The 26,998-nt window shown below is 53.2% G+C and overlaps 1 protein-coding gene across 1 annotated transcript; it reads right to left on the reverse strand.

Moving 5' to 3' along the window:
- Positions 1-8,738: 8,738 nt before the first annotated feature.
- On the reverse strand, positions 8,739-25,113 carry FAM92B (family with sequence similarity 92 member B). Its single transcript, XM_025371298.1, has 9 exons — positions 24,944-25,113; positions 22,327-22,561; positions 20,138-20,206; positions 19,954-20,055; positions 19,776-19,781; positions 17,442-17,546; positions 14,343-14,456; positions 10,503-10,604; positions 8,739-9,727 (listed from the first exon to the last, which is right to left on the reverse strand). The coding sequence occupies exons 1-9, from the start codon at positions 24,961-24,963 to the stop codon at positions 9,566-9,568; spliced, it is 915 nt and encodes a 304-aa protein (XP_025227083.1). The 5' UTR covers positions 24,964-25,113; the 3' UTR covers positions 8,739-9,565.
- Between the last annotated feature and the right edge of the window lie 1,885 nt (positions 25,114-26,998).

Consider the following 26,998-nt stretch of genomic DNA (forward strand, 5'->3'; position numbering starts at 1 on the left):
TGGTCTTGACACTGTTTTGTCCACATAGACCTCTTGAAATAGCCATTTCAGGGAGAGGAAAGGTTTGGGGTTTTGTCTGTTTGTTTATTTCTCCCTTTACTACCTATTGTTGTACATCTAGCTCCTCAAAGTTGGAGGAAGCCTGACAGAGAAGGGTCCCCTCTGTGCTCCATCCACACAGGACGCCCGAGAGACAGCTGCTTGTGCTGTGAGCGGAGCAGGCAGTGGCTCGGGAGGCTGCCTGTGGTCTCCTGCCGGCTGTGGCTGACAGTGGCTCTGGCCAGGGTTGCCTGGAGGAGGCCCAGTGTGCCTGGGACGGGGCTGACCACCTGCCACCAAGGTTTCCTCTCTTCCCCCAGGGCCTGGACAGAGGAGGCGTGAGCCGGGCCATGGGCAGAGCAGGCGTGAGCTGGGCCCTGATGCGGAGCAGACTGACCCAGCCACACTGCTCAAAGGTCCCCGCGTGGGGAGGTGTCACACCAGGGCACACCCAGGGCCACCTGGGTATAGGAGAGCTCTGGTGGCCCCTCTGTAAATTCAGGAAGTGTCAGGTGATTCCTAGGAAGAGGTTCCCAGCCCCAGCAGACAGAATGCCCAAAACTAGGGGCGCAAAGGCCTGTCGTCCATGGGGCCGTTGCAGGCACTCTGTCGCCCGACCTTGAGGGCTGTGTGAATCCTAGTGAACCAAAACGCAAACAACTCACTCAAGTGAAAAGCTCCCTGCTTTGAAAACAGGACATGTTGACATGCAGCGTTGTATGTTTTTAGCCTTTGTTACAATTTTAGCAACATTGATGGAATTGTAGCAACATTGATAGATGTTTAAGAGGGGCTGTGTTAATAGATTGCATCTGCCCTGTGCATGCACATGTTTAACCAAAGGCCAGAGAACTGAATTCTGATGTCGTAAGTTATCTGTAAGTGAAATGGGGTAGGCTCTATGATTTTCCTATTGCCAAAAGAAAGAAAGTGGGCCAAAGAGCTCTGACGTTTCCAAAAAAGGGCTAGAGGGAGAGTCCAGTTTCTGAGCTCTGTACCCAATTTAAAATCCTGATGTTCAGGTAATCCAAGCAACACACGCTGGGTTTAAAACCAGCACCGAGGCCGAGTGCGGGAATCACAGGCACCGCCAACCCTCGTCTTCTTTCCTTCCTGTGAGTTAAAATCAAACAGGCCTCTCGCTCACTCCTCCAAGCCCAGTAATGCTGAGGAGTTCAGTTATGAGGAAAGAAGGCTGGAGCCGTGAGATTTCGCTTTTCCCTAGGCTGTTCTGCCTGGGTTACCTTATCACCCCAGAGCACCTGGTATTCCAGACCCCTGACACGAGGAATGCAGGTTCACACTGTAAAGAGCTTGTGAAAGGTTTCAGTCTAACTGGGGTTCCTTAGCCGGAAGCCAGGGCTGTAAGCTACTGGCCTGACCTTCCTGGGTCCCACTATCTGTTGGCTTTTTTTTTTTTTTTTTTTTTGAGACGGAGTTTCACTCTTGTTGCACAGGCTGGAGTGCAGTGTCTCGATCTCTGCTCACTGCAACCTCCGCCTCCCAGGTTCAAGCGATTCTCCTGTCTCAGCCTCCCCTCCCGAGTAGCTGGGATTACAGGCATGTGCCACCACACCCAGCTAATTTTGTATTTTTAGTAGAGACAGGGTTTCTCCATGTTGGTCAGGCTGGTCTCAAACTCCCGACTTGAGGTGATCCACCTGCCTCAGCCGCCCAAAGTGCTGGGATTACAGGGGTGAGCCACCACACCTGGCTTTTTTCTTTTCTTTTCTTTTCTTTTCTTTTTTTTTTTTTTTTTGAAACAGAGTCTTGCTCTGTCGCCCAGGCTAGAGTGCAGTGGCATGATCTCTGCTCACTGCAACCTCTGCCTTCTGGGTTCAAGCAATTCTGCCTCAGCCTCCTGAGTAGCTGGGATTACAGGTGCCCGCCACCACGCCCGGCTAATTTTTGTATTTTTAGTAGAGATGGGGGTTTCACCATGTTGGCCAGGCTGGTCTCGAACTCCTGACCTCAGGTGATCTACCCACCTCAGCCTCCCAAAGTGCTGGGATTACAGGCCTGAGGCACCACACACAGCCTCTGTTGGCTTTTTAATTAGGAAGGATCCAGGTAGGCCCGTGTGGTTAGGTCAGCTTTGTTACTGAATTACCTAAAACCAGACCACAGCACAGCCAGGGAGTCCAGTAGTGTTTCCAAGAACAGTGTGGAGCTCGAGAAAGAGAACTTTAAAAATCAGAGGGTTCCTTGTCGCAGAGGAAGGGATGCTCACAGCGTGGCAGTGGTCCAGCCTCAGGGAGAGGGGAGGGAGAGCCCCCCTGGACCCAGCAGGCAGGTGTTCTGAGGCTGGTTCCCTCCTCCGTTTCTGCAGCCACAAGGCGAAGCTGCCAGGTTCTCACTCAAGGCCACTCTCACTCCTTTTCCTGTCCCATTTCCAGTCCCAGTGAGCCATTCACTTCCGCTGAACCATTTTTCTTAGGATGCAGCCGTCTCACTCCCTTGTCCTGTAAATCACGCATTCACATTGATGATTCTTTGAGATAGGTTTCACTTCAGAAGCTCCCAGCTGCGTCCACAGGAAAGGGGAGTCGGATGCCAGGTGCACCCCGCCTGGCTCAGCAGGGCTTCCTGGAGTCACACAGGCCATGCACCCCAGGAACCCTTGCTGCCTCAGGCCAGGAATAGGAATGTGTTGGTGCCTGAGACACCAAACAGAGGAACCATGTCCAGACTGTTCTCCTGCAGCCAACACTGGCCTGGAAGCCACCCTCCACACAGGCGCTCAGGGGGCCTGCCTTCTGTGCCTCAGGCCCGCATGCATCCCTGGGCCTCCCTGGGCCTGGGTAGCATGCTCTCCAGGAAAGGGATGGAATCAATCATGTGACCGACAGGCTCGCAAGGATGCATGCCACCGTGGGAGCCTGACTCCGGTGCTGGCAAGGGATTGGGTTTGTGTGGGTGTCTCTAGCCTGCAGACTGTGGTGAGTGGGAGCCCTCGGGAGCGCGGCCCTACCTGCAGCTGCGCCTGGGGATGCACGTGACCACGGGATTTCAGTGGGACAGCGCTTCCACGGGGGTTGGGGGTGGGAGTAGGGTTTCTTAGTTACTATTGGAAAGGGAAAAACCATGTCCAAGGGGAGAGAGGATGGGCTGGGTTCACCCCAACTTCCCTTCTACACCGCTCCCACAGGAAAGTGCAATTTGGGGAGAACCCAGCCCATCCTCTTTATCTGCAGGCTCTGGGACCTGACAAAACAGAGCCTGAGCCCGCTGCAGCCTGAAGCTCCCTTGAGCTGCGCCTTAAGGGACTTTGCACTTTAACTAGAAAGAGGATGCCTGTCAGTAAATCCCCTGTGCATTGACCGGAACTAGGGGGCTGCGCCCACTCCCTCCTTAATCCTAGATGATTTGCTCATGAAATAGAGGTGGGGGACGACGGCATGCCCTTAGGACGTGCAGCCCTAAGGGGTGGACTCCAGATCTCCCTGCAAGAGACAGCTTGTCTTGGGTTTGTCTGTTGGAGAGGAGCTCCTGGCATTCCCGGCGAGCCTGGGGCTGTGGCTTAGGGTCTTCTGGGTGGACACTTGGGGAAAGGATAAGGCAAACGTTTGAACACTAGGAAATGCTAGAAATTCAGACAACATACATGGATCCCCTTAAAACATGTAAATGTGTCAGGACACGGTTGACCTGCCGCCGCCTTGGACCTGGCAGCCCCCCTTGGAACTATCAGTGGCGTCTCCCATGCACACGCCCTCTGCTTTCTTTTTCCTAGACTCGTGGTGGTCACATCCGGACATTGCCTTGTTGGTAGCCCCCAGTGGTGTGCAGTGACACCAGTATCTTCTCTGTTGCATTTTTGCAATCTTGTGTCCCACTCGGTGATGTTCTACAAAGTATTTTAAGGTTGAGAAAATGTCAAGGGTAAAGATCTCAAAACAGTGCTAAAATCAAAGGTGTTTGCTGTGAAGAAAAAAATGTGTATATATATTGCACCTTGAGTTGTCGGAAGGTAGAAACTGAAATAAAATATCCTTTTTTTAAAAAAAAAAAAAAGACACAAAAGTCTGTTTAATATTTAACACATCCATGAGGAATTTTTACAGAATTTGAAATCTTCTGAGTGACATCCATAGCTTTTCAGAAGAAAACCATTTTTTCTAAGGCCAAATAGACATTTTTCCACTTAGACTGAGCACCTGGGTCTTATCAGATACAGCAGCCATGTTGGCCATGTTGGTCTGCCTGGCTACTGGGAGTCTGTATTCATGAATGAGGGACCCCCTCTCTGGACTGGGTCTTGGCCCAGGCTCCACCACCGCCTTGAACCCCTTCACCTGGACACCTGACCCTACCCCTCAAAGCCAAAGACACCTTACCTCTTTGATTGGGGGTTTTGGGGTGGTCAGTGGCCCTGACCACAGCCCCTAGCCAACACAAGCAGGGCGCCTGCATCAGTTTCTTCCAACTCCGTTCCACAAAAATATTTCAAAAATTTGGGGGCTTTTCCTTTTCTCTGATTGTAAGAAGTCCACAGCCACGTTCTGATACTCTGGCCTAAATGGCTGGGCAATGAGCCCGGGGAAGGAGCTGGACACAGGGGTGTCCCCCAGACCCCAGGGCTGAGATGCAGGGGTCCCCTTCATGCCCGAGGAAGGAGCAGGACACAGGCGTCACCCCAGACCCCAGGGCTGAGATGCAGGGGTCCCCTTCATGCCCGGGGAAGGAGCTGGACACAGGGGTGTCCCCCAGACCCCAGGGCTGAGATGCAGGGGTCCCCTTCATGCCCAGGGAAGGAGCAGGACACAGGCGTCCCCCCAGACCCCAGGGGTGGGATGCAGGGGTCCCCCTCCTGCCTTGGGAAGGAGCTGGACACAGGGGCAGACCCCAGAGCTAGATCCTGGGGTCCCCTTCATGCCCAGGGAAGGAGCAGGGCACAGGGGTGTCCCCCAGACCCCAGGAGCAGGGATGCAAGGTCCCCCTCCCCCAACTGCCTGAGCGGACAGGGACACTCCTTGCCACTCCAGGCAGAGAAAGAATGGAGCAGCTTCCACATCCCCAGCTCTCCCTCTGCCCCCTCTTAGCCACACAGGGAGGGCGGGCATGGCTTGTGGGTGCACAGCCCTGGGACATCGCATCTGGGCTTTTTCTCTAGTGCTGGGGGATTCCTCCCGCAGGTGGTGAGGGTCTAGACTCGGAGGCAAACTCCATGGAGGGGAGAAGCTCCTCTGAAAGGCAGCGAAGACCCCAAAGAGTTTGAGCAGCTCGGGGCGGGACCTGGAAGGGCCCGGATCCGGTTCCACCTCCCGCCAGCTGACTGTATGCCCTTAGCCAGATGGTTCTTTGAGCCTCAGCGTCTTCATCTGTGGACCGGGAAGAAGAGCATCACAGCCCCAGGCCATTCCTGTGGGAAGTGGAGGTAGGCCTCTTCCTGCTCAGCTGCCCTCAGGACAGAGGGGTAGGAAGTTTCCTATCTAGTGAAAGAAAAAGGACCCAGCTCTTCTAATTTTGACAGGAATAAATTAAAATGTACTATTCGGCTGGGTGGGGTGGCTCAACGCCTGTAATCCCAGTTCTTTGGGAGGCCGAGGCGGGTGGATCATTCGAGGTCAGGAGTTGGAGAAACCCTGTCTCTACTAATAATACAAACGTTAGCTGGGCATGGTGGTGGGCATATGTAGTCCCAGCTATTTGGGAGGCCGAGGCAAGAGAATCGTTTGAACCCAGGAGGCAGAGGTTGCAATGACCCGAGATCATGCCACTGCACTCCAGCCTGGGTGACAGAGCAAGACTCCATCTCAAAAAAAAAAAAAAAAAGGAAAAAGGCAGGGAGGGAGGGCATCCCTGTGTGAGGTGGCTGCCCCCATCTCTGCCTCCTCAGGGCCCCAAAAGAGAGAATTTCTGAGTTTTCTTGCCAGTTCCCAAGTGACCAGCAGAGAAGGAGTGACAGGGAAGGCTCTGGGCCGACTGTCCCACCTGTACTCTGGGACAATTGGTCTCTTAGGTGCACTGGGGCCAAAGGGGAAGGGGAGAGGCCCCCAACCCAGCCAAACCTTACATGAAATTGGCACCACCAGTTCCGGGACCATGGCCCTGACTAGCAAGGTCATCGTCCTTCAGAAACTATCACAGAGTTGGGACTCAGCTGAGGTTCCTGAAAACATGGACATCTACATATAAGCAAATGTGTGTGTACACGCAGGTATATGCTTATAAAAGTATACAAATATACACTCTAAAGCATTAATAGATGTAATACACAGATTATACAGAACATCTAGAAAGTTTTAGTTATTTCTGGAGCGTGTATCCTGGCCTGGGGGAGTCGGGGAAGGCTTCCCCGAGAGGCACTGTGGAGCCGAATCTTGGGTAATAAAAATCACTGTGGGCCGGGCACAGTGGGCTCACACCTGTAATCCCAGCACTTTGGGAGGCCGAGGTGCACAGATTGCCTGAGCTCAGGAGTTCAAGACCAGCCTGGCCAACATGGCAAAACCCCATCTCTACTAAAAATACAAAAAATTAGCCGGGCATGGTGGCGGATGCCTGTAGTCCCAACTACAGGGGAGGTTGAGGCACGAGAATTGCCTGAAGCTGGGAGGCAGAAGTTGCACTGAACCAAGATTGCACCACTTCATTCCAGCCTGGGTGACAGAGTGAGACTCCGTCTCAAAAAAGTCACAGTGATGAAGATGCCAACCCTACCTCAATCCTCACACATCTGTGAGAAAGATGTGTGTCCCTCACTTTGCTGATGAAAAACGCAGGGCACTCCATGTGGGGAATGCGAACCCGGGGCTGTCTGGCTCTAGAGCGCAGCGGTTATCCACCAGGCCAGCATGAGAGGCCACCGGGCGGACCATTCCCAGCCGAGGTCCTCAGAAGGCAGGAGGCTAGGCAGGGATGAGCCCCCCACAGGGATGATGCCCCGCCCGGGCGCTCGAAAGGATTCCGCAGCTGGAACAGGCCTCCCCCCTGCAGGGTGGAAGGATTGTGATCCTATCTAGGAAGGTGGTAGAAAGAAGCTTCTATGCTGTTCTGTCTCCTCATGGAGAATTTAGCCTCATTTGGAACTTTCACTGGCTTCCATTGTCTCAGCAGAGACGAGGTGCTTTCTGGCTTTGAGCTTGTGGGAACCCTGGCTGGGGGTGACCCGTGGGGGGTGCTGGGATCGGTGGAGCCAGCCCGTATCTGCAGGCTCCAGGTGCACTTTCTTTTTCTTTTTTTTTTTTTTTTTGAGACGGAGTCTCACGCTGTGGTCCAGGCTGGGAGTGCAGTGGCCGAACCTCAGCTCACTGCAAGCTCCGCCTCCAGGGTTCACACCATTCTCCTGCCTCAGCCTCCCGAGTAGCTGGGACTACAGGCGCCCGCCACCTCGCCTGGCTCGTTTTTTGTGTTTTTTAGTAGAGACGGGGTTTCACCGTGTTAGCCAGGATGGTCTCGATCTCCTGACCTCGTGATCCACCCGTCTCGGCCTCCCAAAGTGCTGGGATTACAGGCGTGAGCCACCGCGCCCGGCCCAGGTGCACTTTCTAACCTGGAATCATTGGGCAGCGTGTGGCCTTGAGGGACAGAGATGGCCACACTCATGGGAAGCACGGAAGCCAGTTTTTTGTTTGTTTTTTTGTTTGTTTTGTTTTTTGAGATGGAGTTTTGCTTTTGTTGCCCAGGCTGCAGTGCAGTGGCGCGATCTCGGCTCACTGCAACCTCAGTGGTGCAATCTCAGCTCACTGCAACCTCCGCCCTGCAGGTTCAAGCGATTCTCCTGCCTCAGCCTCCCGAACCTGGGATTACAGGTTTGTGCCACCATGCCCGGTTAATTTTTTGTATTTTTAGTAGAGATGGGTTTCACCATGTTGGCCAGGCTGGTCTCGAACTCCAGACCTCAGGTGATCTACCTGCCTCGGCCTCCCAAAGTGCTGGGATTACAGGTGTGAGCCACCGCGCCTGGCCACGGAAGACAGTTCTAGGACCCAGACATCTCCACTAAGCCTCACTGTCACCAAGTTGTGCCAGGCTGGGAGGAGCGAGCTCACCTCAGCTGCCCTCGGACACGGTCAAGGGGATTTGCTCCCCGGCTGTGCACCAGCGGTCCCAGCAGACAGCCCCCTAGTCCACACACCCCAACCCTCCCTACACCTCCATCCCGCTCTGACTGCTGTGGACTTCTGTGGCAATCTTGGTCCCAAGAGCATCCCTGCACATCACGTCCATGTGTTGTGGGCTGAATTTTGTCCCCGAAGGTCTATGTTGAAGTCCTACCTGCCCCCATACTTCCGAATGTGACCTTATTTGGAAATGGGTCGTTGCTGATATAATTAGGCAAGATGAGGCCATCCTGGAGTGAGGGGGGTCTCTGATGATGGGCGTCCTTATAGGAAGGGGGGGTTTGGACACAGGCTTAAGTGCACACTGGGAGAACACCACCTGAAGAGGAAGGCAGGGGCTGGGGCTGCGGCTGCAAGCCCAGGCGCGCCAAGGACAGGAGCCACTGGAAGCTGGAGGGGGCCTGGGATGGGTGCTGAGCCTCCAGAAAGAAGTAGCCCTGCTGACACCTTGTTGTGAGATTTCTGGGTTCCAGAACACAGGAGAGTAATTTTCTGTGGTTTGAGCTGCCCGGGCAGTGGTGCTTGTCTAGGCAGCCCAGGAAAGGAATCCACTGTGCTTGCAACATGAACACAGGGGCAAGCACACCCCACCTGAGCCCCCGGACTAAAGGCAGGACGAGAGCGCCAGGATCCAGCTGAGAGTCACAGGGCATTTATTGAACACCTACTATGTGCCAGGCACAGCGATCCCCCAGAGCAACCTGTGAGGTGAGTGATATTGGCCCTATTGTACAGATGAGGAAACTGAGGCTCAGGGGACATGTGGCTTGCCTGAGGGCACACAGCAGAGCCCACCTGAGGATCCCAGGCCAGCTAAGTTCTTCTGACTGTTGTGGGCGGTTCTCTAGCATTGGGTCTCTGCCCCAGGGCCCTGAGATCCTCCACAGGGGCCTCCTCCATGGAGTCGTCCTCACTCTCCTCCCCTTCTTTTCTTGGGCTCCGTATCGTGCTCTGAGCACTCTAAATAATAGTAATAATAAAACGACAGCAACATCAGTAATAATAATGGCAGCAACAAGTCTCGAGTGTTCGTTGTGCAACAGGCCGGGTTTTCCGTGCTTCGTATGGATCTGTTCATCTGATACTCAGCGCAGCCCCACACAGAGGTCACTGTTCGGAGCCACTCTGCAGGCGAGGACTCCAAGGCACAGAGAGGCCAGGAGACTTCCCCGAGGTCCCACCGCCAGGAGCAGTGGGCTTGGACCAAGAAATAGCATAAAGAAAACCAACCAAAACTTCAGGAAACACTGGGCACACTTACAGAAATGCAAAATGCTCTGGGAAGTCTCAGCAATAGAAGTGAACAAGTAGAAGAAGAAAATTCAGAGCTTGAAGACAAGGTCTTCGAATTAACCCAATCCAACAAAGACAAAGAAAAAAGAATAAGAAAATATGGACAAAGCCTCCAGGCAGTCTGGGATTATTTTAAACAGCTTGGGATTGCACTTACCCTACCATCGTTAGAAAGAATGTCCTGGAAGCATGAGATACCCACCCTGCCCACACACACAGTGAGCTGACTGCCCCCTCAACCCCCAGTCATGGAGACTAAACCTGCGATGATTGGCATGAGGATGTTCAGGGTCTTCATTTGCCCTATACAGCTGGACCTGCAGAGTTCCCTGCGGAAATACAAGTGCTCCTGACGGCAGGCCTTCCTGGGGCTGTAAGGTAACGTGTAATGTATACACCTAATCACTTCCCTAACCTCTGAGGAATCCTGGATTCTGGAAACCGTGGGCCCGTGGGCTGGGATGGAGGTGTGGACCTGTCTGGGGGGCCTCTGTTTCTCCAGTGGCAACACCTCAGAGTGCCTCCAGGGAGTGCTCAGGACCCGTGGCAGCCACGGCAGGGACTGTGTGAGCTGCCACACTGCGTGTTGTGGCTTCATTGATTCTTTTTTTTTTTTTTTTGAAACAGAGTCTCACTCTATCACCTGGGCTAGAGTGCAATAGTACGATCTCGGCTCTCTGCAACCTCTGCCTCATGGGTTCAAGTGATTCTCCTGCCTCAGTCTCCCAAGTAGCTGGGATTACAGGCATACGCCACCAAGCCCGGTTAATTTTTGTATTTTTTTTTTTTTTTTAGTAGAGATGGGGTTTCACGATGTTGGCCAGGCTGGTCTCAAACTCCTGACCTCAAATGATCTGCCCGCCTTGGCCTCCTAAAGTGCTGGGATTACAGGCATGAGTCCCCGCACCTGCCTTTGTTCTACTTCAAGGCAAAGTCCTGGTCAGACCTCAGGCAGCCCTCCACGCTCCCACCACCCCTGCCTCCTCAGCCTTTCATTTCAAATTTGAGTTCTCAGCCACCCTCCTCTGATCCCTGGGATTACTACCACAGGACCTCCCACGCCATGTATGTCATTTTAGGTATAACCCCCACCCACACACTCACCTGGCTGGCGAGAGACTGAAGAACAGATGGAGAGGGGTTGGTGTTGGCAAGCGGCTGAGTATTGTAATGCCCATAAACTCCTTGCATCTTGGCTCTAAAATCCTGCCGGGGAGAGACCAGGGTGGACTGGATCCAATGGGAAAACACAGCATGTCAGGGGAGTGGGATGGAAAGACGGTGGGATAAGAAGACCCGAGACAGCTAACGCCCATGGAACTCCACAGTCCTCTCCAGGAGCTTCCTGTTTCTTATTCCACATAATCTACAGCAGCCCTGTGAGTGGGCATTATCACCCCGTTTTACAGATGGGAGAGGCCCAGAGAGGCCAGGTAACATGACCGTTGTCACACAGGAAAACAGCTGGATTCGAGATCCCCTTTGCCCCTAAAAAGAATATTGTTAAGTGAGTGAATGCGAGAGAAGCCCCTCCGACCTGCATCAAACCTCTCGTGGTAGTTTTAAGGCTTATTGGTAACTCAGATGATCTGATGCTTCTCCCATCAGGAGCTGGAATCAAATTCCTCTCCCCTTGAATACAGGCAGCCTCAGAGATTCACTTCTAACAAATAGAATATGGCAAGGACACACTGGGTTACTGCTGAGGTTAGGTCATAAAAGGTGATCGAGTGCTGGACGTGGTGGCTCACGCCTGTAATCCCAGCACTTTGGGAGGCCGAGGCAGGTGGATCACGAGGTCAGGAGATCAAGACCATCTTGGCTAACACAGTGAAACTCCATCTTTACTAAAAATACAAACAATTAGCTGGACATGGTGGCAGGCGCCTGTAGTCCCAGCTAGTCGGGAGGCTGAGGCAGGAGAATGGCTTGAAACCGGGAGGTGGAGATTGCAGTGAACCGAGATTGCACCACTGCACTCCAGCCTGGGTGACAGAGGGAGACTCCATCTCAAAAAAAAAAAAAGGCCAGGCGCGATGGCTCAAGCCTATAATCCCAGCACTTTGGGAGGCTGAGACGGGTGGATCACAAGGTCAGGAGATTGAAACCATCCTGGCTAACATGGTGAAACCCCGTCTCTACTAAAAAATACAAAAAACTAGCCAGGCGAGGCGGCAGGCGCCTGTAGTCCCAGCTACTTGGGAGGCTGAGGCAGGAGAATGGCGTAAACCCAGGAGGTGGAGCTTGCAGTGAGCTGAGATCCGGCCGCTGCACTCCAGCCTGGGCGACAGAGACAGACTCCATCTCAAAAAAAAAAAAAAAAAAAAGTGATCGAGTTTCCACTCGTGTCTCAGGACACTCCCTCTTGGAACCAGCTGCTGTGAGGAAGCCCAGGCCCCATGGAAAAGCTGTGGGCAGGCACTGTGGCCGCAGATCCTGAGGAAGACCCAGGGAGGGCAGGCTTTGTGGGATGTGGCTCATGCAGTTGCCCAGGGCTCCACGCCCAGAAGGACCCTGTGCTTGGCTTAGCGCTCTGATGCTGCTGTCCTGAAGATCTTAGTAATTGTTGAAGGAAGGGCCCCACATTTTCATTTTGCAGTGGGCCCTGCAAATCACATGGCCTGTCCTGTGCTCAGATGACAGCCACCTTCTTCTAGACATGAGGGAGGAAAGCTAAGAAAAGACAGCCCCAGCCCCTGACCAACGGCAACCACATGAAGGCCCCACCTGAGAACCGCCCAGGTAAGCCCCATCAACCCCTAGAACCACAGACGAGAATCATGAGAAGTGATTGTTGCTTTACAATACTAGACTTACAGAAGGATGTCACAGATAATGCAAACAGCTCATTCTAGATTATAACTGATCAGATGGGGATAAATAGCACTTCTTTCTATTTCAAAACTACACCAAGCATCAGCCAGGAAAGGTTTTTTGTTGTTGTTAATCCATTCACGGTTTTTCTTTTTTTTTCTTTTTTTTCTTTTTTTTGAGATGGAGTCTCGCGCTGTTGCCCAGGCTGTAGTGCAGTGGCATGATCTCAGCTCACTGCAACCTCCACCTCCCGGGTCCAAGCGATTCTCCTGCCTCAGCCTCCTGAGTAACTGAGATTGCAGGTGCTCACCACCATGCCCAGCTAATTTTGTATTTTAGTAGATGTTGTGGGAAGTCAGGAACCCCAAAGAGAGGGACCAGCTGAAGCCATGGCAGAGGAACATAAATTGTTAAGATTTCATGGACATCTATCAGTTCCCAAAATTAATACTTTTATAATTTCTTACACCTGTCTTTACTGCGATCCCTGAACATAAATTGTGAAGATTTCATGGACATTTATCAGTTCCCAAAATTAATACTCTTAAAATTTCTTATGCCTGTCTTTACTTTAATCTCTTAATCCTGTTATCTTCATAAACTGAGAATGTATGTCACCTCAGTACCACGATTGTACAAATTGATTGTAAAACATGTGTGTTTGAACAATGTGAAATCAGCGCACCTTGAAAATGAACAGAATAACAGCAATTTTAGGGAACAAGGAAGACAACCAAAGGTCTGACTGCCTGCAGGGTCGGGCAGAATAGAGCCATATTTTCCTTCTTGCAGAGAGCCTATACACGGACGTGCAAGTAGGAGAGATATCACTGAATTCTTTTCCCAGCAAGGAATATTAATAATTAATACCCTGGGGAAGGAATGCATTCCTTGGGGGAGGTCTATAAACGGCCGCTCTGGGAGTGTCTGTATTATGCAATCGAGATAAAGACTGAAATATGCCCTGGTCTCCTGTAGTACCCTCAGGCTTATTAGGGTTCGGAAAAGATCCCACCCTGGTAAATTTGAGGTCAGACCGGTTCTCTGCTCTCGAACCCTGTTTTCTGTTGTTTAAGATGTTTATCAAGACAATACATGCACAGCCAAACATAGACCCTCATCAGTAATTCTAATTTTGCTCTTTGCCTTGTGATCTTTGCTTTGCCCTTTGCCTTGTGATCTTTACTGCCCTTTAAAGCATGTGATCTTTATGACCTACTCCCTGTTCATACACCCCCTCCCCTTGTAAAGTCCTTAATAAAAACCTGCTGGTTTTGTGGCTCAGGGGACATCATGGACCTACCAATATGTGATGTCATCCCTGGAGGCCCAGCCGTAAAATTCCTCTCTTTGTACTCTTTCTCTTTATTTCTCAGACAGGCCGACACTTAGGGAAAATAGAAAGGACCTATGTTGAAATACTGGGGGCTGGTTCCCCCAATAAGTAGAGACAGGGTTTCACCACGTTGGCCAGCCTGGCCTTGAACTCCTGACCTCAGGTGATCTGCCTGCCTTGGCCTCCCAAAGTGCTGGGATTACAGGTGTGAACCACCACGCCCCACTGATCCATTTGTTTTTAAACACCCCAATGATGATGAATATGTTGATATTCCAAACAGTGTTACGAAAAATTGTCCTGTTTGGCACCCAGGTGCAGATATTGACAATGCTTCATCAGAATGAGTCTTCAAAGTTAGAAAAGTTATGAAATGTGGCCAGGCACAGTGGCTCACACCTGTAATCCCAACACTTTGGGAGGCTGAGGCGGGTGGATCACAAGGTCAGGAGATCAAGACCATCCTGGCTAACATGGTGAAACCCTGTCTCCCCTAAAAATACAAAAAATTAGCCAGGTGTGGTGGTGGGCGCCTATAGTCCCAGCAACTCAGGAGGCTGAGGCAGGAGAATGGCGTGAACCTGGGAGGCACAGCTTGCAGTGAGCCAAGATTGTCCCATTGCACTCCAGCCTGGGCGACAGAGCGAGACTCCATCTCAAAAAGAAAAAAAGAAAAAAAAAAACAAAAAAACAGTTGTGAAACGTTACCAACAAAAACTGCTTCTATCAATACAGAACCAAAGTGAAACTCTGCCCTACTCCACCAAATAGGAAATGGGGTGTCTGTGACCCACCTGTAGATCCCTCTCCAGGTCATACTTCTCCAGGGTCTGGAAGGCACTAGAATACACCTCCAACGCTTTGGCATGGAAAACCATCTCAATAGTCACAAAATTAGAAAAAAAAGTCTGTGGGGAGAGAAACCCAAAGAACAAAGAATGTAAGCATCACGGTGAGAAAGAGAGCCCAGGGTAGCCTGGGATGTAGGCAGATGGGATGGGGGTGAGGGGAGCTGTCCGTGTGAGGACAGGCCCTAGGTGGGAAGTTTCGACATGTTATTTTAAATTTATTTTTCTTTGAGAGAGAACACATTTGCATGCTTCAAAAATCAAAACTATTGGTCAGGCACAGTGGCTCATGCCTGTAATCTCAGTAACTTGGGAGGTGGAGTCAGGAGGATCACTTGAGCCCAGGAGTTCAAGACCAGCCTGGGCAACATGGCAAAACCCTCTCTCTACTAAGTACATATGTAAGTAAATAAGTAAATAAATAAATATAAACCATGCCAAAGTGTCAATTGAGGAGACTTGCTCTACATCCTCCATCCTGTTCCCTTTTTCATTTTCCCTCCACCTCCTGAGATCATGTTCAGAAGTTTTTGTGTGTTCCCCCTTGTTTCCTTAGATAAGCCAATATTCTTCTCTTGTCCCTTTTTCACTCTCTTCTGAGCTTGCTTTTTCCCCTGCTAACAACTGGTCCTGAAGATCTTTTCACAGGAGGCTTTTTTTTTTTTTGAGATGGAGTCTCTCTCTGTTGCCCAGGCTGGAGTGCAGTGGTGTGATCTCGGCTCACTACAATCCCTGCCTCCCAGGTTCAAGCGATTCTCCTGCCTCAGCCTCCTGAGTAGCTGGGATTACAGATGTGTGCCACCACACCCAGCTAATTTTTGTATTTTTAGTAGAGATGGGCTTTCACCATGTTGACCAGGCTGGTCTCGAACTCCTCATGATCCACAGAAGGGCTCCACTTTCATGAATGAGATTAGTGCCCTTGTAAAAAAGACTGGAGGGAGCTTTTCTGCCCCTTCTGCCACATGCGGATGCATAGAAGGCACCAGCCGTGGGGAACAGGCCCTCCTTGGATGCTGAATCTGCTGGAGCCTCGGTCTTGGACTCCCCAGGCTCCAACACGGTGAGAAAGAAACTTCTGTTGTTTATAAATCACCCAGCTTAAAGTGTTGTGTTGGCGCAGGCTGGATGGGCTAAGACAGGTGGTGATGATTAGCTCAAGTTCTTGTTTTATCTCTTTTGAAATGTGAAGGGCTTTCAAGGCATGGTTTGGATTCACATTTCTTACAAATTTAATCCCAGAACTTGAAAGCATGCCCACTTTTAAACTGTGCTTCTGTTGGCCCCTGACCTGCAGAACCGTGTGGTCCATGCTCCCTGGTGCCGTCCACCCAGCCCCAAACACATCAGGGGTGCTGAATAATGTCTGCCGACAGTTTCAGGTCCTCCTTGCCACGTAGACAGCGTGAGCACTAATCACTGACACTTCATTCCCTTGTGCATGCGTTCATGTAGGCATTCACTCATTCATTCATTCCACAAGCATTTACTGAATACCCACTAGGTACCAGGCCCTGGACCCTGGTGGCTGGGACTGGCAGGGGGCCTGTCCTGTGGCACCGACATGCAATGTGTTACACAGCGACCTCACAGGCTTCTCTGCTCCACAATGTGACGAACGTGATGGATGGCACACAGCATATCACCGGCCACACGAGCCGTCCATCTCCTCCCACCCCAACGGTGTCAACTCCGTCAGCTCAGGGACCTTGTTTGTTGGGCATGATGTCCCCAGCATCAGGCACAGCACCTGGCACATAGCAGGTGTGCATTCCACACTTGTTAAAGTAACGTGTGAATTGAATACACAATTAACCATTGCAACTGGGATGGCAGCCCTGCGAAAGCAGAGTAGGGTGTTTAAACAAGGGGCCTGACCAGTCTGGGGTCTGGGTGAGTTTCCCCAAAAAATGAGGTAAGCCAAAGGAGGAGGAGGCACCAACTGGGTGCAGATCAAGGCACAGCCCTGCAAAGGCCTCGGGTAGGAGTGGGCTCTGTGCACTGGAGCTTGGAGTGTCACGGGCAGGATGAGGCTGCAGGGCTGGGTCAGGGCTTTAGGAGCCTTGAAGGGATTTTGGTTCCAGTCCTTAGAACAAGGGGAGCCACCAGAGGGTGCTCAGCCCAGGGATGATGAATTGGACCTGACTTTTAAGAGATCCCTGGGGTAGGCGCAATGGGTCACACCTGTAATCCCAGCACTTTAGGAGGCCAAGGCAGGTGGATCACTTGAGGTCAGGGATTCGAGACCAGCCTGGCCAACATGGTGAGACCAACCCCCCCATCCCTACTAAAAATACAAAAATTAGCCGGGCGTGGTGGTACATGCCTGTAATCCCAGCTGCTCGGGAGGCTGAGGCAGGAGAATCACTTGAACCCGGGAGGCGGAGGTTGCAGTAAGTGGAAATCGTACCACTGCACTCCGGCCTGGGCAACCAAGTGAGACTCCATCTAAAAAAAAAAAAAATCCCCAGGCGGCGTGCACCTTTGGAGAATGGACTAGAGTGGGCTCGAGAGCTGGGGAAGGGATCTCTGTGATCAGTCAGTCCCACCTCTCTGAGCTCCTCTTGTAAGAGCTGGGGCTCTGGGCCCAGCGCTCTGTGGCACTGGGGTGGGGATCTGGGTGGCAGGAGGAAGGCACCCACACCCAGCTGCTGGGCCTCAATGTGGCTTGTTCAGGGAGGGGGTTTGGAGCTGTGAGGAGAAAAAGAGGTTACAGCAATCTGTGTGGAGAGGAAGTGGAGAGTGTGTGTGGAGGGAGACAAACTCTTCCTGGCTAGGAGCTGGACCTAGGGCCACCCAGTGGCTTCCAGCTGCACTGGGACAGCTGCCTTGAGCACCAGCCTCTGATGCCCTGTGGCCAGGATTAACTGTGCCGCGAGCCTGTGTGAGCATAAGCTCACTCACACTTGCCCATGCTCACACATGTACACAGACCCGCACACACACACTCATACTGATGCATGCACATAGACACATGCACACACGTGCGTGCACACACACACCAGGCAGCCCAGGGCGCCTCCCATCCCGGCCAACCACCTTCACCTGCAGGTCCTTCAGCTTCTGCCTCTGGAAGGCATCCACTGTCTCCTCCAGCTGGAGGGTGGTGCGGCTGGAGTCCATGGCGGCCCTCTGCACTCTGGTCTCCGCCTGGCCCCAGGGACACAAGGGGTAGAAAGTGTCATGGGGGTGCTTCTGGCCCTTAGACACCTTTCTGAATCACTCTGTCTCTAAACCCTTCTCTCAGGTCAGCTCTCCTGCCTCAAGGGACATCTCTTGCTAATTTGGTCATCAAAGGAATGGCTGAGTAGGACCCTAGCTGAAGGAGCAGTCACTGGAGTGAGACACACCTGCTTGCTAGCTGTGTGACCTCAGGCAAGTCACTTACCCTCTCTGAGCCTCAATTTCCTTGCTTGTAAACAGAGGACAGTAATGAGACTTGCTTAGCAGGGCTGTTGTAAAACTTAAACAGTGGCACCTGCTGAACCCTTATGACAGGTGCTCCACATTCATTGATAATTAACTTCTGCATGAGGAACACGTTTAGTTAATTAACTCCTTTGTTCTTTTGATCAACGTCTATAGACGCCTACTCCACACCAAGCCCAGACATGAAGAAGCTAGCTTTTAGAGTTGAACACCTTGGAGGTGCATTTCAAATTTGCAACTTAACTGCCTGCATGACCTTGGACAAGTCACTTTTTTCAGCTTCAAATTCCTCTTTAAAATGGGGACTTAATGCCACCTTCATGTTTGTGAAATGCCCGAGAAGAGACAGCTGGGGGCTCGCATCTAGGAAGCCCCCAGGACAGAAGGGAAAGCTGTTGTCACTCAAACAAATGGGTTGCAGAGACGGTGGGTGACCCAGGCAGGAGCCAGGATAGAACCCGGAAGTGCTCGGGCAGGGCTGTGGCCCCCATTCGTGTAGGTCAGGACTCCCCACACTTGGCACTAGTGTCTGGGACACTGTGGGAGGTTTAGCAGCATCCCTGGCCTCTCCCCACTGGATGCCAGGTGGTAGGTGGGATAACGGCCCCCAAAGATGGCTACATCCTAATCCCCGGCACCTGCCAATACGCCCCTTCCAAGGCAAAAGGGAGTGAGGGTAGCAGGTGGAATGAAGGTTGCTAATCAGCCATCCTTGCCATGGGAGAATATCCTGGATTATCCGCTACACCCAGTGCAATCACAAGGGTCCTTACAGGCAGAAGAGGGAGGCGGGCAGGAGAGTCAGAGGAGAGACGTGACTACAGAGGGAAGGTGCAGGCTGCCAGCTTGAAGACGGGGGAGGGGCCACAAGCCAAAGGATGTGTGTGGCCTCTGGAAGCTGGAAAAGGCGAGGGTACAGACTCTGCTTGGAACTTCCAGAAGGAACCCAGCCCTTTCCACACCTTGATTTAGCCCAGTGGGCCCACGATGGACCTCTAACCTCCTGAACGGTGAGTCTGTGGCCATTTTTCACCACAGTGGGACAAACTTAACACGTTCTAGCAGAGCTCTCCAATCGTGAGCCAGAAACATCCCCGGATAGTGAAATGCCCCCAAGTGAGGACCGCTGACTTGGCTCCATTAAGGGACACTCTTTGTGGCTGGGCTTGTAATCCCAGCACTTTGGAAGGCTGAGGCAGGTGGATCGCCTGAGGTCAGGAGTTCAAGACCAGTCTGGTCAACATGGCAAAACCCTGTCTCTACTGAAAATATAAAAATTAGCCGGGCACAGTGGTGGGCGCCTGTAATCCCAGCTACTGGAGAGGCTGAGGGGGGAGAACTGCTTGAACCCTGGAGGCGGAGGTTGCAGTGAGCCGAGACTCTGCCACTTGCACTCCAGCCTGGGCAACAGCGCGAGACTCTGTCTCTCAAAAAGAAGTGGGGGCACTCTTTGGATGAGGTCACACAGTCACAAATCAGTTACACATACAGCGGAGGTGACTAACCCTCCTCCAGCTCTCACCCTACCTCCCGTCCCCTGCATCTTTCCCACGGGACAGGACAGTGCGACAGAGAGTGTGCAGGCTCCCCTCTACCTGCTGTGCCCCATGAGCTCCCGTAGTTGCGTCTCTGTGAGCCCTGGTTTCCTCCTACAGACAACAGGGATGAGGCTAGTAGTGCGCACCTGATATGAGCATTAAACAAGTAACTGGCGGGGAAGCCGTGGCCCGTGGAGGGAGTGACTTGTTGGATGGTGTCAATGATGGGACAGAGCCCAGGTCTCCAGACTCCCAGAGCCCGTTTTTACCGGTACCTTTGGCTTTCCCATCCTGAGCGCAAGGTCCTGCACACACCTGCTTCTGCCCAGGTAAAGCCTACCTGGCCGTTTTGTGAGGTCGTATATTTCCTACATGTGATTCTGCCTGCCCCAGACAGGCATGTGACACTCACCTGGGACTGAAAAACATGTGTTAAGGAACCGAGTTAAGCCCAGGCAGCCCCGTTGGGGTGGTCCACCCGCTTCCCAGCCCCTGCCCAGCGGGCCCAGGCAAAGAAAACCCCAGAGGACATCAGTGTGAGTGGACACCCTGGCCCGGCAGCCCCAGGCCCCACTTCCAGGGAAGGGTGCGATCATTTGCCGATCCCAGGGTGACTTCTGCCTCAGTTTCTCCAGCTTTTCCAGTTGTTTGATCTCACGATTTTGGACACGTTTGAATTTCTTGATCTCAGCCTGCAGAAAAGGAGCAGGCTGTTTCCTGGGATCCCACAGGGCAAGACGGGGACGCCACCCACGCCAAGGTGCCCCAGCTCACCCGCGTCTGCTTGATCTGTGCCCCGTAGAGCTTCAGGGGGTTGACCACCTTGGTCTCCAGCCTCTCGACCTGGGGGAGCGGGGACACCAGGGGATCTGAGTGAAGGGCACAGGGTGCTGCCTGACTCCAGCCTGGGCATATAAAGTGCAGCCTGCACCAAGGAGCCGCGTGTCCAGAGCTGTGTTGGGGGAGGGGGAGCGCGAGGTGCCCTCCCTTTTCCCAGTGTATTGGAGGCACCGAGCCTGGGCTCAGGGCCCGGCTCTGCCTCCTGAGGGCTCCAGCAACGAATTTGATCTCTCGAAGCCTCATTTCTTCACCTGTCAAATGAGGTCATGGGTGCACCCACCAGGGTTTCAGGACAGTAGGAAGATGGTGCCTGGCCCAGAACTCAGGGAGTGTCATTACTGGGGAGGCCAGGACAGGCCGCTGGTGTGTGCTCAGTCCCTCTACACGACAGCCTTGGCCCCGTCTCCCAACTGCCACACAGGGTGGCGATGACAAACCCACTTTGCAGATGAGAAAATTGAGCCTCGCTTTGGGGACAAGACTTTTATTGAGGTCACAGCAGGGCTGGGCACGGTGGCTCATGCCTGTAATCCCAGCACTTTGGGAGGCCGAGGCGGGCAGATCATCTGAGGTCAGGAGCTCAAGACCAGCCTGGCCAACTTGGTGAAACCCCATCTCTACTAAAAATACAAAAAAGTAGCTGGGCGTGGTGGTGCACGCCTGTAGTCCCAGCTACTTGGGAGGCTGAGGCAGAAGAATCGCTTGAACCTGCAAGGCCGGAGGTTTCAGTGAGCCGAGATCATGGCACTTCACTCCAGCCTGGGCAATAGAGTGAGACTCCATCTCAAAAAACAAAAAACAACAAAAAACTAAAGCAGCCTCTTGCCCGTTTTACAATCGGGAATGTTTTTGTGAGGGCCGGGAGCCATCTCTGAACGTGTAAACATCAAGGAAGACGGCGCCCTGCCTCCTGGTGTCCTGGTCTTCCTCCAACCTCTGTGGGAATTTAGCGTAGACGCCTGGCTCCGAGCTCTGCCACCTGCTTGTCACAGAGCCGTGAGAAGTTTTATTTTTCCTTTGGTTAAAGGTAATTAACTAGGCCAGGCATGGTGGCTCACATGTGTAATCCCAGCACTTTGGGAGGCCGAGGTGAGAGGTTGGCTTGAACCCAGGAGTTCAAGACCAGCCTGGGCCGCATGGCAAAACCCTGCCTCTTAAAAAATGTTTTAAATAAAATAAAGATAATCAGCTAGCACAGGTGGCCACCTCATTACCAGGTGAAATTAGGATGTATTGGTGAGAAATGGGGTTGTCAAGGCCTCTTGCTGGGGGACTATCGTCATCTGTCTTGAGAACATGGGCACCGTGGGCTGTGTCTGGCTGCCTGGAGAAGACAGTGCTTTTTCCGTCTGCACAATCTTTCTTGGGTTGCCCATGACATGCGTTGCCATCTGATTTAAATCTTTGTTTTTTGGTATTTTTGTAAGTCAAAGTCTCGCACTGTCTCCCAGGCCAGAGTGCAGAGGCACAATCATGGCTCTAGCCTCGACCTTCCAGGCTCAAATGATCCTCCTATCTCAGCCTTCTGAGTAGCTGGGACCACAGGTGCTCATTTTTTTATTTTTATTTTTTAAGAGATGGGGTCTTGCTATGTTGCCCAGGCTGATCTTGAACTCCTGGGCTCAGGCAATCTGTCCACCTAGGCCTCCCAGAGTGCTGGGATTACAGGTGTGAGCCGCTGCAACTGGCCCTTTTTGATTCTTTTCTACAATTCATGGTGAGGATTTTTCTGGGCTGGCAGGAATTTCTATTTTTAATTATTTCCTAAACACCCTGCAGCCTCCTTGCCCCTGACTCCCCACCAGGATTTCTGTTCCTTCTCGAGGCCCTCATAGGCCCTGGATGTGTCTCATTCAGGGGTTCATGGAGCCCCCAGGGCTGGCTTCGTGGGTTTCCTTGCTTTGTTGGCCCTTCATCCGACTCAGCAAAGCCTCCTGGGCTCTCAGTCCTGCAGGCAGAGGCGTGACCCTGGAAAGGGTGTAAATGTCCACCCTCGGTGGATGTCTCTGGGGACACACCCATTGGCTGTGGCCACAGCAGGGCTCCTGCAGCCCTCAGGCCTGACCTTGGCATTGGAGCCCGGGTGTCCCTCAGCATCCCAGACCCAGGCCGGCAGCACTCACCTGGGCCTGCCGGTAATCCTGCACTTTGGCCAGGTCCTCGGCGAAGCCCCTCATGGTGGCCCGCAGCTCAGGGTTCTCGGAGTTGGCAAAGTCGATGAGCTGCTTGACTAGCTGGTCTGCCTTGTCCCGCAGCCGGGCCGTCTTGCGCGTGTAGGCGGCCAGCAGTGAGCAGAACTGCCCGAAGTACTTCTCGGTGTTGGCCACGGTATTGTCCATCCCCCTCACCTGGCTGTCCCTGCGGAAGAGGGGACCTAAGCAGCCATTCTGGGCAGTGATGCAGGGCCCCGGGCATGCCAGGAGGAGACAATGGTTATAAAAATAGGAGCTGCTGGCCAGGCGCAGTGGCTCACGCCTGTAATCCCAGCACTTTGGGAGGCAGAGGCGGGCGGATCATGCAGTAAGGAGATCGAGACCATCCTGGCTAACATGGTGAAACCCCGTCTTTACTAAAAATAAAAAATAATAAAAAAAAATATTAGCCGGGCGTGGTCGCGGGCACCTGTAGTACCAGCTACTTGGGAGGCTAAGGCAGGAGAATAGCGTGAACACAGGAGGCAGAGCTTGCAGTGAGCTGAGATCTCGCCACTGCACTCTGGCCTGGGTGAGTGAATGAGTCTCCGTCCCAAAAAAAAAAAAAAAAAAAAAAAAAAGGAGCTGCCATCAGCCGGCCTCCGGTGTGGCACACACATGCCACAGGCTGTCACTCAAGGTGGCAGTATCAGGGCTGTTGAGGCTGATGAGGGGGATCTGCCTGGGCGGGTCAGTAGTGGGCAGGAATATAAACGTGAGTTTGGCTGCAAAGCTGGCTTTTTTCCTCCCTGGGATGCTAAAGGTGCTTTATCTTCCTGGAAGGGTTACTCTACGCCACAACCCCTGGCTGCAGAGGCCTCTTCCCTCTGAAATTCCCCTGTGCTGTCTTTCCCCGTAGGCTGTCAAAATTCTTTTTTTTGAGACAGAGTCTTGCTGTGTCACCCAGGCTGGAGTGCAGTGGTATGATCTTGGCTCACTGCAACCTCTGCCTTCCGGGTTCAAGTAATTCTCCTGCCTCAGCCTCCCGAGTAGCTGGGATTATAGGCACCCACGACCATGCCTGGCTAATTTTTGTATTTTTAGTAGAGACAGGGTTTCACCATGTTGGCCAGGCTGGTCTCAAACTCCTGACTTCAGGTGATTCTCCTGCCTTGGCCTCCCAAAGTGCTGGGATGACAGGCATGAGCCACCACACCCGGCCCTGACTCACCTTTAAATGCTCCCGGTCCGGCACCTCCCCGCAGCAGGTGCACGATGACTGACCTGCCGCATTCAGGCTTCTAAGACAGCCACGGACGCCCAGCCTCTGCCTCCCTCCTGGGCTTCCTCACGCCTTCTCCTTCCCCTCATCCCCAGTGTGTCACTGTCCCTGCCTCTCTCCCTCTGACGAAAGTCCCCCGTGCAATCCTCTCATCAAATCCCTGATGCGAGAAACGCCCTGAGGAGCAGCCCTCTGTCCAGAGAGACCCTAACTCTCTCGCCACCCTCGCCGCAAAACACTCCACGTGCATTGCCCTGTAAGCAAGGCACTGCTGGTATCACCATATGAAAATGGAGTGAACTGAGGCCCAGAGAGGTGAAGCATCTTGCTACAGGTCACACAGCCAGACACAGCCTCTGTTCTTGCAGGTAGGATCCTCAGAGCGCCATGATTCAGCAGCACAGGGGACAGAAGTCAGACACTGGGGCTCCCAGGCCCCCACCCCAGGCGTGTGCACCAGAATCCCTGGGAGTGTGCCTGAGAAGCTGTGTTTTCAAAACACATCAGGGCCAGGCACGGTGGCTCACGCCTGTCATCCCAGCTCTTTGGGAGGCTGTGGGGTGCAGTTTGCCTGAGCTCAGGAGTTCAAGACCACCCTCGGCAACGTGGTGAAACCCCATCTCTACTAAAATACAAAAACTTAGCCGGGTGTGGCAGCACACCTGTGGTCCCAGCTACTTGGGAGGCTGAGGCATGAGAATCGCTTGAGCCCAGTGGGTGGAGGTTGCAGTGAGCCAAGATTGAGACTGCACCACTGCACTCTACCTTAGGCTACAGAGTGAGACTCCATCTCAAAAAAATAAAAATAAAAGATAAAAACACATTGGGTGCTTGAGAGGTTGCCTGGAATTCAAACCTCAGAGGAACCAGGCGTGGAAATGAGCGGGGCAGGGCAGGCAGGTTGTGAGAGCAGGGATGGCATGGGCTGGGGCGGCGTGGGCCGGGGTGGCGTGGGCTGGGGCAGCGTGGCCGGGGTGGCGTGGGCTGGGCCTCCAGGGAAGGGGGAGGCCTGGTTGGGGTTGAGGTGGGATGGGGGTTTTCCAGGTGGAGGCGAGAAAGGAAAGGGGATGAATTTGGCTACCCCAGATCCACAGGCAGTGATTCTGGAGAAGCAGAAGGAGGCCAGATTCTGGAAGCTTCTGTAGTTCCAAGCCCTGTCTTCCCTGAGCTGGATGGAGGCGGAGGCGGCGTGGGAGGGAGGGCTCCCCTTACCCCCCACCCCCACCCCAAGCAGCAGGTCCTGCTGCCCTCATCTTTCTTGGTGCACTGGGCCTCAAAACCCCACTTCCACCTCCCTCGCAGCCAGGCTGGCGCCAGCCCACTCACCTGGAGAAGACGATGTTCATTGTGACCAGAGCTTTGGCTGTCCTAGTGGTGGGGAATAAGGACAGGGCCCCAGGGGTCCTGCAGGCCTGGGAGGAGCTGGGCAGGGCTGGGTGCAGCTGTGTGGCCTGGGCTCCAGGGACGCTGCCACCGCGTTGCCAGGTGACAGGGCCACCCACAGCAGGCCCTAGGAGGAGCTGGTTGCCCGGGCAATGCCTCCCTGAGGCTGGCCTCCCCAGCCTCGCATTGGTTCAGGGGCTACTCAGAGAAGAGGGCATCCCACAGAGGCCCACACTCTCCCTTTGAAGATGGAGGCTCTTGTGGAACTGGGCTAGTGCTTGGGGCTCCCAAGAAGGTAGCAGGGAGAGATTTAGGGGGCTTAGGCCTGCGCACAGCCACATGTGTGGGTCCTGCCCACTGGGTTCCTCCCTCCCTTCAGGGAGGCTGCGTGCCCCAAGCCCGCCACTGGCCTTCCCGGGGTCTAGGCTCAGGTGGGGGGTGCAGATGCACAGGGTAAACTTGAGGCTCCCCAGGGTGGGGCAAGGAACCAGCTCAAAGGAGTGGCTTTCATGTTTTTATCAGAATTGCATTGTTTTTTCCCTTATTATAAAAGCACTATAGGGCCGGGCGCAGTGGCTCACGCCTGTAATCCCAGCACTTTGGGAGGCTGAGGCGGGCGGATCACGAGATCAGGAAATCGAGACCACAGTGAAACCCCGTCTCTACTAAAAATACAAAAAATTAGCCAGGCGTGGTGGTGGGTGCCTATAGTCCCAGCTACTCGGGAGGCTGAGGCAGGAGAATGGCGTGAACCCAGGAGGTAGAGCTTGCAGTGAGCTGACGTCATGCCACTGCACTCCAGCCTGGGCGACACAGTAAGACTCTGTCTCAGAAAAAAAAAGCACTATCTGCTCAGTTAGTAAAGTAAGACAATTAAGATACCACAGAAAGAAAATATAAACGCACATGTCAAATTGACTAGCTCAAGTCCAATACATTCTACTAATTGTATGATTACTGTATCTCAATGTATAGACACTTTACCTTCAGGAAAGAAACATAAACATCAGGACAGTAAGGAACGAGGGTGGGAGGCGGGCGAAGGAAGCGGCCCAGGCCTTGCTCTGCTGTTCTGTTACTTGGTATGTTTGGAGGTTTTCATTATGGAAATGGAAAGGGTTTTTGTTGTTGTTGTTGTTGTTGTTGTTTTTAAACATATATAAAAGCAAGGACTTTAGGGTCAGCTAAACACAGGTTCAAATCCCAGACCCCGCTCTGCTGTGTGACCTTGGGCAAGTCTCCTGACCTCTCTGGGCTTCAGTCCCCTCCCCTGCAGAATGGGATCATGACAGTACTTAATTAGAAGAAGTAAGTCCCTGACATGGAGGTGAAGGGACAGACACAGACGCTGGGGCCAGGACCCAGAACTCATTGAAATTCCCAGTGCACAGGTCCAGGCTGATGGCAGCTTCCCTCTCTGACCCATCCCCGGGTGCCCACGGGGCTGTGCCGGCTGACTGGCCCCTCCTCACGCTTCTCCAGTGATCTCATCATCACACTCTATCCAATAGTCCCTTTGCAGATGCCCTGCCCTGTGTTCCCCAGAGGCCCTGAACAATGCATGGACCACCCAAGCTCTGTCCCTGCTGGGTCCCCATTCTCTGTCTGGAGCATGAACCCCTCCAACCTCCCGTGGGACGTCTCTAAGTAGCCCCCTGGGGTTCTATGGTCAGCGTGGTTCCTTCCTTTCTGTGCCAGGCTGTGGGGTGGGGGGGTCCCGTGTCCCCTTTGTGCCATGCAGCCATCACTGGGCCCCAGTCCAGTCACTCTCCTGCTCTCTGCTTCCTTCACTCTTGGGGGCTGTGCTGGGTGGAATAATGTCTCCCCAAATGTATGTCTTCCTGGGGACCTCAGAGTGTGGCCTTATTTGGAAACAGGGTCGTTGCAGATGTGATCAGCTGGGTCACACCGGAGGAAGGTGGGCCCCAATCCCACCACTGGAGTCCTCATGAGAAGAGGAGATGGAAGCACACCCAGGGGAGATGGGCATGCGGCCAA

This window comes from Theropithecus gelada, chromosome 20 (genome assembly GCF_003255815.1).
Source record: "Theropithecus gelada isolate Dixy chromosome 20, Tgel_1.0, whole genome shotgun sequence".
Taxonomy (NCBI): domain Eukaryota; kingdom Metazoa; phylum Chordata; class Mammalia; order Primates; family Cercopithecidae; genus Theropithecus; species Theropithecus gelada.

What these genes read in the sequence shown, in the direction of transcription:
- FAM92B (XM_025371298.1), bottom strand. Translation starts at nt 24,963, where the DNA reads ATGAACATCGTCTTCTCCAG. An exon ending in AGGATTACCGGCAGGCCCAG is followed by an intron (nt 20,207 to 22,326) that starts GTGAGTGCTGCC and finishes CCGCTCCCCCAG; the next exon opens with GTCGAGAGGCTGGAGACCAA. An exon ending in TTCAGTCTCTCGCCAGCCAG is followed by an intron (nt 9,728 to 10,502) that starts GTGAGTGTGTGG and finishes GTATTTCCGCAG; the next exon opens with GGAACTCTGCAGGTCCAGCT.